General features: G+C 37.5%; 3 protein-coding genes across 6 annotated transcripts; 2 read left to right on the top strand and 1 right to left on the bottom strand.

Moving 5' to 3' along the window:
- Nucleotides 1–198: 198 nt before the first annotated feature.
- Nucleotides 199–1,551, top strand: LOC109180407 (uncharacterized protein At5g19025-like). Its single transcript, XM_019329954.1, has one exon. It carries the CDS (start codon nucleotides 552–554, stop codon nucleotides 1,242–1,244), a length of 693 nt encoding a protein of 230 aa, XP_019185499.1. The 5' UTR covers nucleotides 199–551; the 3' UTR covers nucleotides 1,245–1,551.
- A 1,866-nt stretch (nucleotides 1,552–3,417) lies between these two features.
- On the top strand, nucleotides 3,418–7,199 carry LOC109180535. Of its 3 annotated transcripts, XM_019330166.1 has the most exons (10): nucleotides 3,418–3,694; nucleotides 4,187–4,295; nucleotides 4,717–4,777; nucleotides 4,848–4,923; nucleotides 5,029–5,111; nucleotides 5,200–5,296; nucleotides 5,651–5,696; nucleotides 6,487–6,572; nucleotides 6,666–6,986; nucleotides 7,037–7,199. In XM_019330166.1, exons 1-9 carry the CDS (start codon nucleotides 3,637–3,639, stop codon nucleotides 6,947–6,949), a joined length of 900 nt encoding a protein of 299 aa, XP_019185711.1. In that variant the 5' UTR covers nucleotides 3,418–3,636; the 3' UTR covers nucleotides 6,950–6,986; nucleotides 7,037–7,199. The 3 variants fall into 3 exon arrangements, with proteins under 3 accessions (XP_019185711.1, XP_019185712.1, XP_019185710.1); XM_019330167.1 differs by having other exon boundaries at nucleotides 4,187–4,289; nucleotides 4,726–4,777; nucleotides 6,666–7,199; XM_019330165.1 differs by having other exon boundaries at nucleotides 3,419–3,694; nucleotides 6,666–7,199.
- On the bottom strand, nucleotides 7,174–11,941 carry LOC109180534 (granule-bound starch synthase 2, chloroplastic/amyloplastic-like). Of its 2 annotated transcripts, XR_002054083.1 has the most exons (9): nucleotides 11,276–11,941; nucleotides 10,206–10,899; nucleotides 9,778–9,842; nucleotides 9,463–9,540; nucleotides 9,273–9,383; nucleotides 8,785–8,829; nucleotides 8,446–8,619; nucleotides 7,316–8,361; nucleotides 7,174–7,273 (listed from the first exon to the last, which is right to left on the bottom strand). XR_002054083.1 is itself a non-coding variant. In XM_019330164.1 (8 exons), exons 1-8 carry the CDS (start codon nucleotides 11,591–11,593, stop codon nucleotides 7,405–7,407), a joined length of 2,442 nt encoding a protein of 813 aa, XP_019185709.1. In that variant the 5' UTR covers nucleotides 11,594–11,941; the 3' UTR covers nucleotides 7,176–7,404. The 2 variants fall into 2 exon arrangements, 1 of the variants encoding a protein (XP_019185709.1); XM_019330164.1 differs by having other exon boundaries at nucleotides 7,176–8,361.
- Between the last annotated feature and the right edge of the window lie 1,061 nt (nucleotides 11,942–13,002).

The raw sequence follows: 13,002 nt of genomic DNA, 5'->3' as shown, positions 1-13,002 counted from the left end.
TTTATTATACAATTATGTATATTCGAACATGAATTTTTTTTAAGGAGTTAACAACAAACACGCAAAAATGTCCAAACGACGTCGTTTTGGACCCGGACGCACGGTATAATTTGCCGATTAAGGCTAATTATTATTTTTAAGTTACTTGCATGCTAGAATTAGTAAAAAAAAGAAAAAAAGGAAAAAAATCTTTATTGTGAGTGAAATAATGGTTCATGGTTGACTCGCCGGTAAAGATCTGGAGTAAAGGAACCGTTCAAAATGGAACCTCGTACGAGTATGGCGTGTTGTGTAATCTGTGATGGATGAATATCGCCAAAACTTTCTTGTCGTCCTCGCAACTCAAAAGCCGGCCTAAACCTCAGTGTCTTGTTCTAAACCCACGCTTCTCAGCCGTAAATTCTCCCACTGTCATCCACCAATTTGCCACTGCCCACCGACAGTTTCTTGATTTCCCGACGGTGGGTCGATCTGGATTCGATTCACCGACGGCGCCTTCGATTCATCGTAAATCGTGTCAGCGATAAAGGTCGAGTCTTTAGATTCCCCAAATGGTCAGTTTCCCAATCTCGATCGCGCCGGTTGACGAACACGCATCCATCGACACAGCCATGCCCAAATCCGCGAATTCACCCGACCCGTGTGGGAAATTCCGGCAAATCAACCGAGCCCAGAGAAAAACTCCGGCGAAGAGCCAGCTGAAAAACATCCCGGCGTGTGAAAAATCCCGGTCCGCCATTCTCGACGTCATGATCTTGATTGCAGTCATCGGCGCCTGCGGGGTTCTCCTCTACCCATACTTAGCGCTTCTCGCCCAGAAATTCATCGAATTTCTCCAATCAATCGGCGGTGCGGTGAGGGAAGAGCTTCTCCGAGCTCCGATGGTTTACATCTGCTTAGGACTCAGCATTTTCTTCGCCGGAATAGCTCTCCTAGCCATCACAATCTGCACCAACAAGAAATGTGGAAAACCAGGGTGCAAGGGGCTCCGAAAAGCCGCTGAATTTGATATAGAGTTACAGACAGAAGACTGTGTAAAGAGCCTGAAATGCGCCGGAAAAAATGGAGTAAAGAAGGGATTATTCGAGCTTCCTCGCGACCACCATTTGGAGCTGGAAGCAGAGCTGAAGAAGATGGCGCCGCCGAATGGGAGAGCTGTTCTGCTGTTCCGTGCCAGGTGCGGATGTTCTGTCGGAACAATGGAGGTTCCTGGACCTAGGAAGCCTCGAAAGGTTAAGAAATAGTCACAGTATTGTTTCTTAAATTTGAATATAGTAATAATAAGTATATCTATATATACATTATATACAATATATATGCAGCATATTTGGTAGAGACATAATATGACAGATTGCCCCAACCCCGGGGCCCAACACCTCGGGCTGAGGCCGAGGATAAATCACGGTGACTCAATGATTCAGTGATTCAGTAGAATCTTCTCTGAACAATATAGGCCCTTGGAATAAGCTTATGAACATGAAATGTATGATTAGTTTGCTATAGTGGAAAAATTCAAGATTCCCTTACTCTTACTAGCTTTATTTATATATAAAAAATATATATTTCATTTCTCTTTCCCTGTGGATTTTATTATTATGTTCTGTTGTTGCCATTGGTGAGAATACTCTTTGAAGATTGGTCTGTTTTAGGTTTTGAGGATTGAATGTTGTGTGTCTGACTGTCTAGATGATATGATCTTTAACAATTGACTGGAAACTTGTCTGAGATAGGATTAGGATGTTTCGTTTCGTTTTAGACAATCTTTACGTTTAAATCTCTGCAACAACTTTGTTTGATTGTATCCCTGTACACCCGGTTTCCTGGACATGACAACCTTTGCATTTGAATCTCTGCAACAACTTTGTTTGATAGTATCCTTGTACTCCCAGTTTCCTGGACATCTTCTTTTGTGCAATAATGGTCTGTGACAATTCTTGTGTCTGTCTGACGGATTGCTTTTCTGTTATGTTATGCTACATGACTCGATCTTTTTTCGCTACGATATAAGAAAGCGTTGGGATTGAACTTGTAACATATTATCTATGTAACTCAGTCACGGGTTACCTTATACTTGTATGTCATATTTTTGGTTACTAAGATGGCTGTTGTTATAGCATATCAATGCCTATATTATGTCACTCTTACTAAATGTTGAGGCTAGTCTCGATGGATTCATTTGACATGTCCTCGTCAATCTAAAAAATGTTCGAGATTCTGTATGTAACGTCTGTGATTATATTGTTTATCTCTATGGCATCAATGATTATACTATTTGTTCTATTTGTATTGTGGAGATCTCTTGAAGTATGGAAGAAGATGTTTCATTCAAATAGCTCAATGATATTAGTTGCATTAGTGTGTATTGATGTTCTATATTGTTATTTACTAGTAATAAGTTGGCCAAGTTTCCTATACAAGAATTATTCATATATAAATACCCACAAATAAGATAAATATATACAAAGACCTTGATTGATTCCTACATACACAATGTGAAATTATGAGTAAATCAATTTTGATGAGATAGGACTAAAGTGTCCACTAGATGTTCAATTGATAAATGATCATAATAGAAATATAGAATCCGGCTTGATTACGAGGAGATTAATCCATTCATAAAATTAGTAATTATGTCATAGGCTGATTTATTTTATTGTGATCTTTCGTCGGCTAAGGCCACAAGAAGAGCTTAACCCATATTATGTAATAGTTGCAGACTCTCTCGTAAATCGAAGTAATTGTATTATAAAGAGTCATTTGACTACTCAATAGTGCATTCATCATACAATCCATTTGTAAGGAGCAATTGACAAATTAAGAGTTACTTAGGCACATAACGAGAATGATATAGGTGTTGGTTTTGTGACTAACAAGTTGTCAATCAGCTCGGTTGAAAACTTATTCGAACTGCTTACACAATACCATCGGAGGAGTATTTATACATCCAAAAGACCTATTAAATGACCCCATTAAGGTCATAACCGCCATAACTACTATAACCACTACTAATCTAATCTTCATTATCGAAATAAATTTTTTGCCTTTAATTTTGTATTTGCCATTTGCCTCACGCAACTGTCCGATTGTTAGACTTTAACTGAATCAACTACTTGATTCTGATTACCTTCCTAAATGACTACGCCTAGTCCCTAATCCATCTATAGACTTTCGCATTCTAAATATATATATGATAAATGAATTGCTAATATAATAGACAAATTCAAATTATTATCAGAACAGTATGATATAAATACACAAATCAACTGAATAACCATATTTTATTTAAAAAAAATGTTATTATTAAAATACGTTTTGAGTGAAACTCATATTGTAACTTTTGTTGCAAAAGTCAAATGGACGACCATTGTGTATATGTATGAGACCTATAAACTCGCCGGTCCAGCTCCAGTAGCCGACACATTGAATCCGGTTCGCGATTGCAGTCACCCACTCGAAAACTACAAAACCAAACGCAAGATTGCAAGAAGTGCTAAATACTTGCAGCTTAGATTGCGTATCTGACACTGAGGCGTACGCTTTGGGGTTTGGGACTGGGTTTCCCAGGGCTTATTCGATTTAGGGTTTCGTCTAAGAACAAATTCAATTTCCGTTAGCTTTGCAGAAGGGGGCTGCCCCATGGATTCCCCTGGCTCACTTCACTTCGATATCTTTGATATCTACAGGCGATATTCTGGTAATCTTCTGAATCAAGATTTCAACTCTTTGCTTTTAATTCCCAAGCCTTGATGTTGGAATGTTTAGTTTGGGAGTGATTGAATCTTGATTGTCAAAATTCAGTTGTTAATTAGCCTCAGAAATATTGAGTTGGTGATGTAAACATGTTTTCTCGTTCAGAACTCAGAAGACTGCCTTTTATGATGACCCTTTTGTAAGATTTTGATGTTTAAGTTTGTGCTCTGATTTCTGTGCTGTCCAATTTAGTCCATAGTGGAGAAATTGGTGGAACAGCTTTCTTCTAGAATATTATGTAGAATCTTGATCTGTTTAAACATTAAAAGAATCATGGTTTTATTTGGTAATCTTTAACTCATAACAAGTTTTCTAACTGGCACATTTCATCTTCATTTTCCTGCTCAATAACTCAGTAAGTAGCAAATCTTAAGTTTCTGCAACTATTATGTGGAATCTATTACTAATCAATGAACTATGTTGCCATCTGATGCAGACATTGTGCGGGCCAACGGGAATCCAGATGATGAACCTCAGAAAGCCAGATACTTAAGAGAGGAACTCCCCCAGCTCCTGAAATATGTGGAGCCAAGATTGCAGTTAAGGCATATATTTCGTGTTAGGGAATATGGATTCCTTACATCTGCATTGGATTTTCTTTACTGGGAAGTTGTTGGTTAGGGATTTAAAAGAGAATTTAAAGGGTTGAAAAGAGAAATATTTCTAAAATCTAATTAAAAGGCTAGAGATTTAGAGATTGAATCGTGACTGAAGTATTTACTGCTAGACTGTCCCCACCCTCACCTATACATCATACTTTAGGAGTCTAATGTATTTGCAATTCGACGGTGAAAGGTTAAATATCTTTCACACAATAAATCTTTCTTAGTAATGAATGTGATGTTTTCCGTTGTTGCTCCTTGTTTAAATTTATTTATCTGTATCATGTACTAAGATCTTTTAGGGTAATATATGACTTAATATTTCTAGTGGGAGATTTACAATATTGAAATTATATGTTTTCATCTATGGCAGAATATCATTGATGGAAGGGCTTTGCAGGCTTATGTCACAATTAGACTTGAAGGCAAGTTTTCTCCTTGTAGTATATTAGTGGAATAAAACATAAAGACCTGATGTTGTAGTATATTATGCAGGCTGACTTCTCAGAATTTTCACATTTCTATGATTTTGTATTCTTCATCTGCCGAGAAAATGGTCAAAAGAACATTAGTAAGTTGGTTTGGTGGCGTCATGCTGTAAAGTCCCTTTTATAAGTTGTACTCGTTTCATTAGCTACAATCTTATCCTTTTTCTATTTTTTCATTATGCTCTTAGCTGTGAGAAGGGCTGTTATGGCCTGGAGGTTAGTTTTAGCTGGAAGGTTTCGATTACTTGACCAATGGTGTGACTTTGTTGAGGTAATATCTTTGCTATTTCAAATGAACTTTGGGTGGAACACCATTCTATGCCCCCAATACATTCGTCATCATTGGGCTTCATTAACAGAAAAATCAGCGATATAACATATCTGAGGATACATGGCGCCAAGTTTTAGCTTTCAGTCGTTGTGTACATGAAAATCTTGAAGGATATGATCCTGAAGGTATTGTATTTATTATTTTTGCTTTTAAATTATCACAGTCATTTAGGTAACACATTAATGACTCATTGCAGAAATTCAGGTGCCCTTTAATTTTTTCTATCACTGACTTGTTTCCACAATATGGTTGGTAATAGACTTTATCGGGAAGTAATTTTCCAACTAGCTGAATGAATCGTTCTATGTTAATTGGGAAAATATTTTGAAGATGTTTGAGCAATTTTATTTTGATAAAAGGAAATTCCAATGCTGATGATTACCTTCTTGGCGGCTTCTCCCCTTATCGCTTTTGGAACTTTTTACTCATTTATGTTGTAACTTGTTTTTCCTTTTTCTTTGATGTCTTTATTTTGACAGGAGCATGGCCAGTCTTGATTGATGACTTTGTTGAGCACATGTATAGGTTTGTGATGAACCCACCTGAACTATCCATTTTTACTTAATGTGCCATATGAATTATAAGTTGATATGTTCTCATTCTTTTAAAATCAGTTGGTAGAAACTATGAATCTAACCATAGTATTCATGCAAAGTTAAATGAGCATGAGAGTGAAGAAAAGAAAAGAGAAATGAATTAACCATAGTATCCAAGGTCTTATAGCAAAAGAGGAAAAAAGAGAGATTACCTTCCCAATCTAAGTTGTAGTGATGATGGAGAAGAGTTAAGAGATGGCTGCCTTCTCCTTTGATTGAGAGACATGAGAGCGAAGAAAGATTGAGAGAGAGAAGATCCATTATCCATGGAGTGAGAGAGAGAGAGAGAGAGAGAGAGAGAGAGAGAGAGAGAGAGATATGTGAATGTAATGTCGGGTGAGTGGAAGGGAGAGGAGAGTCGACTAATAACATGTAGTAGGGTTGGGGTAGGATGAAATGGATGGCCATGGTTTTTTTTTTTTTTTTTTTTTTTTTTTTTTGGTTGAGAATTGGATTTGAGTTCCATTTGGAAAAAAAAAAAAAAGGAAAAATGTGGAATGAGTAGAAAATGGGCAAAATTTTTCCATACTAAACATAAGATTTTAATATTTCTATACAAACAAATTTGCAGAATTGGCAGGAATAAGTTATCATGGTTCATGGAGTATGTAGTTGGCCTAACAAAATTGTTCTACATTTGTTATAACTTGATTTTCTTTTTTGGTGCCCACATTTTTTGCAATGTGCGTAAAGTTTGACATGGAATATTGGGAATGCAGGATTGGTAGATCGAATAGCTCTCCACATATAGTCTGCAATTGTGGTGATTCAGAAGTCCACCAATCAGAGGAACAACCATTGCGTGGTAAGTCACTGTTTATCAAAGTTCATTGTACTATAGGATCTCCTTGATGCATCTTGCCATCTTATATTCTTATTATGTGTGGTTAATGTTCAGGATTGAATATCTTTTGTGGTTTTAAGAGGAAGTGGTGTGATGACCCCGATGCAAGTGTACATTGCAAGAAGCGCTTGAGTTCATCAAACAAATATGTCACCTCGGAAGAGAATCCTTTAGTAAGTGTACATGACTGCATGGATATAGGTAAATTCAATAACCCCATAGGGCACCCGAAATCTCCATGTGCTGTTGAGGGGTGCCTCTCCAAGGGGTTTGCAGGGCTCTTATCAAATGGTCCGTGTCTGCAGTTTGATCAGAAGAGGAGAGTTTCCTATACATAAAGATCCCGGGAGAGTTTTCCGCCTCATATTTGGCCTAGGTTCATGCGGCAACTTCACCCCATTTTTCTCGCGGCAACTTCACCCCATTTTTCTCTGAACTCCTTCGTTTTTGGTTTTGGTTTTGGGTGTGATCTAGGTAGAAGGGCTGATGAAGTGATGATGATTTGTTTTGGTTCTTGATACATTACCAATTTCTGTTGTATGTATGACCGAACGACAAAAAGAGTAAATAAATGGTGATCTCTTCATTTGTGTTGAGAAAATGGCTTTTCTGAAATTTTTGAGAGATCACTATCCCAATACAAGCTGAGATTTAGTGTGTTTCTGCTAAGTTAAAATCTTTTTCTTCCTTGTACTATTTACCATCTGAGTTTTCAAAATTTCAGACACTACATGCAGTATTCACAAATCACAATACCAGCTTCTTATTTCCTGAATGCAAAAAAGGCTTAGCCTTACCACTGATACTTAGCAGCCACAAGAACTTCTTCATAATTCTGAGCAGCATGATCCCAGCTTAAGTCTTGCATCATCCCGCGCTTTTGCAGGCCCTCCCAGCTCTTCTTGTACTGACGATATGTCAGCAAGCAATTCCCCAATGCATGGATCAGCTGCTCTGCCTCAGCCCTATCGAATGTCCACCCGAGCCCTGTCTCATTATAAGGATCGAAGGGTACGACTGTATCTCGTAGCCCACCCACAGCATGGACGACGGGGACAGTGCCATAGGACATAGCATACAGTTGGTTTAGTCCACAAGGCTCAAATCTTGATGGCATAAGCAGAATGTCTGCACCAGCAGTTATCCGGTGTGAAGTCTTTACAGAGAACCCCACCCATCCTCTGACTTTGTCGTTGTGCTGATACTCAAACTGCCTGAGCAATTGTTCTAGGTCGGGCCTGCCTGTGCCCAACATAACCACCTGCACGTCCTCGCCCATCATCCAAGGGATTGCCTCAGCTATCAGATCAACGCCTTTCTGGTAATCAAGCCTCCCAATGAAACCAATCAGCGGGACATCTGGGCGCACAGGCAAACCGAGTTCCTTTTGCAGTGCTGCTTTGCATTTAGGTTTACCAGTCTGCAATGTCTCCAGGGAATAGTTAACATAACCATCCGACTTCAAGTGAACATCCAGCAGTGGGTTCCACTCATTCGTATCAATCCCATTGACAATGCCACGCAGTTTCCATTCGTTTTCATTTATTATCCTGTGCAAACCCCACCCACCTTCCGAGGTTTTAAGCTCCCAGGAATATCCATGACTCACGGTAAGCACACGATCAGCCATCTTGAGACCTGCTGCAAATATGTTGAAATGGTGACCTCCTACTGGATCATAAAAACTGAAAAGGTCTGCATATTCAGGTGGCAGATCCACATAGGAAAAATCATCCATAGGCCCACGACCCTGAATCCAGAGACAAATTCAATAAAAAAGAGATACACAAAACACCGTTTCACAATTTTTCTCAAAACTTCAGATGAAATTAACCTGGTGAGCTATGTTATGAATAACAAGCACAGATCTTGCATATTCCATCAGGCCATGGTCGCGATAATATGCTGTGAGATACACTGGCAGCAATGCAGTGTGCCAATCATTGGCAATGAATACTAAATTTCCATCTCCATAGCAAACACCGCCACAAGGAACATGCCAAGGAACCTGCTCACCAGTAAACAATTTCAAGATTCCACTCGAAGTCGGAAAACAGTGCCAAAATCTAGCATGGAATACCAATAGAAATACTATCTACAAGTAGAATATGATATGCCTATTGACAGGAAGAATTTGCCACAATAATGTTCCTAAAACCAGATTCAATCATACCTCAACAGCTGCTTTGCAAAATAAAACCATGCGCTTTAAAATGTCCTGCGACAAAAAGCAGCAAGAAGTATAAAAAGAAGACTTAAGTACCAATGAAGAGCATTGAAGAGCAAAAAGACGGTGAAAAAGAGCAAGGTAATATCTAGATGTCCATAACATCTGGCTCAATGATATCTAATTACAAAAATCAATTGAGAAAACAAATGAAATGATCAGGAGAGGCCATATAAGAAGCAATAAGTAATGAAACTAGCATTCAGTGTAAGTTCCAATTTTACATTCTTTGAGATTGACAAGAAATTAGGGAAGTAGTGAGCAAGTTTCTTACATCAGCAATGACCTATAAAGGTTCTCATTAAGATCACATTTAACATCACCGCTAACCAATAATCTATGAATAATCCTTTGGAGGTCTAATAAAGTATTAAAGTAAAACCACAAAAGCCAGAAAGTCAATAAATAGAGATGCATGGGAGGAGGAAGCATACCGCACGATTTCCTCCATATATGTTGTTTTCAAAATGGTGAAACATAGGACTATCAATGAAGACAAAATCCACACCATCAATATAGGCTTGGAAGTAACCCACTTCCACATCCTGAAAAAGATCAATACCTATTACACATTTGTGAGGGTAAATGATTATGAATCTTGGATGCTAATGAGTAATGGCTTACCGAACCATCAACTGCATAATTTTTTCGAACTCCAGTATCTTGAGGTTCAGCATAATTACCATAACGAGGTACCACAACCTAAATGTTTCACAGGAGAAATGAATAAGCTACTTCAATATCACTAATGCATAACCTTTTTTGCTCTTTTACATTGAATATATTACAAAAAATTTGGAGAATAATGCAATTATCCAGTCGATCAAACTTACAGTTCCTTAAATATAAAAAATCTTAGTGCTGAGCCATACTACATGTCAATTTAATGGAAAGTCCAGAGTATATCAAAATCATATTGAAGAATTCAAGAAAATTTACCATAACTCTGTGTCCACGCCGAGCCAAAGCCTTAGGCAGTGCTCCAGCAACATCTCCAAGCCCACCTAACATAACTCATCATCAGTTGGTGAGTTCCTTGTGCAGTTATGTTGCATAAATGAATGTGTATGTATAAATATATATTTGCTATGGAGTATAGAATGTAGACATGAAGCAAAAGATATGCTCTCTGTTTTGATCGTAACACCAAAAATTGGGAAGGGCAGACTAGGTTGTTGGGTGGTTGCACAGTGATTCTAATAACATATAAATAACAAGTAAAGATCCACTTCTGCACAAATTTATGACAGTCCAACTAATTCAAGGACTTGATAGTCCTTTGGAGAAGTATTACTTAATGCAAATGAGAATATAATCTCTAGAGTTCAGTTTAACAATCAACAGCGGTACATAGCATCAAAGAATACCTGTTTTACACCATGGAGCACATTCTGCGGCAACTAATACTATGTTCATAACATCTGTCCCTGCCAATGGAGGGGGTTTCAAGTCTTCATTCACAGAATCTTCAGTGCCATTATGTATCTCGTTTGCACTTGATTCTCTAAGATCTTCATGTTTCTCTTCCACAGGAGTAGATGACGCAGAAGATTTTGAGACGAAGGAGGGCACGTTGGATAAAATTTTCCCTGTATAAGAGTCTTTCAAATCTTTTTTGGAATGCATGCTGAGGGTTTCCACTCCAGCAGATTTAGCAACTTCCGAAGTAGTGTTTTCTGGTTTATAAGATTTCTGCGCCAAAGAAGCCTGTTGAGTTGGAACCACGGATGATCTTGATAGAACAGTAGGCTTTTCATTAGGCAGAACTGTATTCAGTGTGCCATTTTTAAGTTTTTTGTCTGAATCTACATCTAAGGATCCCTCCCTAAGAGGCTGGTCTTTTATACCTACTTGAGCACTTTCAACAAAATCTTTCATATCAGCAGTTGATTGAATACCCATTGTAGATAACACTCCATTGGAATTTTGTTTAGCATCATCACTTGTTGGAGCCAAATCTACATCTGGAGAACTGCCGTTCCCATCTTCATAACTGTCTTCTGGCTCTGGGTCTACAATGCTACTTCTTATTTTAGACACTAATTCCTTTCTTTCAGCAATCTGCACGTATGACCATAATTTCAAGACTTAAGAACAACAACAATGCCTTTTGATGATATAAAAAGAAAAAATCAATTATGAATGTCAAGAATCAAACTTTTCTGTGGAACCTCCATATATGAAATAAAACTAATTATATATCAAATTGAACTGTAGATGATAACAAGCACAGCATGGAAAAGAAAAGGAACAACTGTTAGAGCAAAATAAAATTCTTACAAACAAAAAGGCATGACTCACATTTCATGAAAGTGTTCGAGAAAAAAAGGCCCTTTTTGGTTTTCATTGCAAAGAATCTCAAAGAAAATGCCAGGTGAGAGTACTAGTTTATGGCCACTGTTTCCTAAAGTAAGAATAACGATAGAATAAAGCAAACCTGTCGGAGTAGGTCATTTTGCATGGCCAGTACCTTCTGGCTCTTTTTAATCGTAGCCTGCAGAGCATCCTCTTCTTCTTCTTCTTCTTCTTCATTCCCGGCATCTCCCCCGGCGGAGCTTTTACCCGTAGCTTTCACACGTTCGATCCTGCAAATATGGTGTCTACTACGGCCATGGCGCAGAGACAGCCTCCCGATATCATCACTCAAAATCCTACGAAACCCAATCAGAGAATCAGCCGAACCTCCAGACTGGACAGATTTTCTAGGCCGACATGCGAGGAGGGGAACCGTGGGCCGACAAATTGAGCTCTCCATCACCTCTAAGTCCAATCAAAAACAGGAAAAAAGATCCTAAAACAGAAGGAGCACAAGGTGTTCGACGTTATTCCTAAAAAGGAGCAACGAGATTAATAAAATCACGTGGAAGAAAATCGGTGGCTGAAGAAACGCGATCGAGGTGAAACGATATTGTGCCAACAGACGTCGCTGTCGGAATTGTTCGGAGAGTGTAATGGGACCCGGTGACAGAAGGAATCATGTACGACGGGCCATGGCGGTTTTGTAGTTCACGGTGGCTCTAATGCCGCTAGCTCACATTAACAGACAAGGAATCGGAGATCCTTTTCCGGTACGCGCATCACGGTCCACAAACTCTATATTTAAAAATATATATATATATATTTTTTCAATTGGCTAACATTTATTAATTAATTGCTCACATGGAGCTTTGTATAATTTTGAGAAAACAAGGCTTATTATTTAGTGTTTTTTTTTTCTTTCTTTTTTTTTTTAAGTATGGATCCGATAAAAAATCAAATTGATTTTTTTTTTTTTTGAGAAAAAATCAAATTGATTAAATTCTTCAAAATTTGTATTTTTATATGTAAAATCTTTTTTTTTTTTACCTACAAAAAATATTAGCCATTCTTTATTATTTATGACATATATACACATAAGTTGATTCAATTTTGATCAAATTCTTTGATTTACTAGAAAATTTACGATTATGTTACTACTTGAAGATGCATTATTTTGGAAAAAATTTGCCTTGTGATTCTACTTCGCAAATGACTACAATGTGGTAAACTAATTTAAGTTGTCCATAATTGACCGGGCTAAAATCAATAAAGTTAATAGACAACATACTAAACTTGTGGTTACCCAACTAATCGTGTCCTAACTTGGAAGGACCATAAAAAAGATAAATCAGACTAAGTTGGTCATAATTGATCAACGCAAACCTAAAAAATCAATAGACATTGAGTCGATCTCTATGTCAAAAGATAAACTGCCGCCCTTTTCTAACATTGAGTTTAATATAATTTATTTTTTACTCCAAAAAATGAAGGTCAATAAATATCTATTATGAAAAGTTGATCAAATTTAAAATCTTGTGATTAATAAATCGATTGTCATACCAACTTAGTTAAGAATAATTGTCCCATTTTAATTAAATTCTTGAATCAATTCTCAAGCGTCTACACTTTGCTTGCCCCAAGCACGTGTTATTAGTGAGTTTTTTTATTGAGAGTGACTCAAAATTATATTAATGATCAAGTGGTTGGTAGGCAATAGGAAATGTTCCCACGTGAATTCAATGAATACATGGTGGAGGCGTAAATAGGAAATGATGAAATAATTGAGAGTGTGTTTAGTACGCACTTGAAAATTGAAATTAGAAATAAAATTAACGTAACTATAGTTATAGATAACAGTCTATTTTT

This window comes from Ipomoea nil, unplaced genomic scaffold (assembly GCF_001879475.1).
Source record: "Ipomoea nil cultivar Tokyo-kokei standard unplaced genomic scaffold, Asagao_1.1 scaffold1026, whole genome shotgun sequence".
Lineage (NCBI taxonomy): Eukaryota > Viridiplantae > Streptophyta > Magnoliopsida > Solanales > Convolvulaceae > Ipomoea > Ipomoea nil.
Note: the sequence above shows the minus strand (reverse complement) of the source record. Positions and strands in the feature narration are given on the sequence as shown.

Coding starts and splice junctions, on each gene's coding strand:
- LOC109180407 (XM_019329954.1), top strand. CDS start 552: ATGGTCAGTTTCCCAATCTCGATCGCGCCGGTTGACGAACACGCATCC.
- LOC109180535 (XM_019330166.1), top strand. CDS start 3,637: ATGGATTCCCCTGGCTCACTTCACTTCGATATCTTTGATATCTACAGG. Junction 5,297..5,650: donor TGAAGGATATGATCCTGAAG/GTATTGTATTTA, acceptor TTATTTTGACAG/GAGCATGGCCAGTCTTGATT. Junction 6,573..6,665: donor AGAGGAACAACCATTGCGTG/GTAAGTCACTGT, acceptor GTTAATGTTCAG/GATTGAATATCTTTTGTGGT.
- LOC109180534 (XM_019330164.1), bottom strand. CDS start 11,593: ATGGAGAGCTCAATTTGTCGGCCCACGGTTCCCCTCCTCGCATGTCGG. Junction 9,384..9,462: donor ATTATGCAGTTGATGGTTCG/GTAAGCCATTAC, acceptor GATCTTTTTCAG/GATGTGGAAGTGGGTTACTT. Junction 8,620..8,784: donor TTTGCAAAGCAGCTGTTGAG/GTATGATTGAAT, acceptor ACTGGTGAGCAG/GTTCCTTGGCATGTTCCTTG.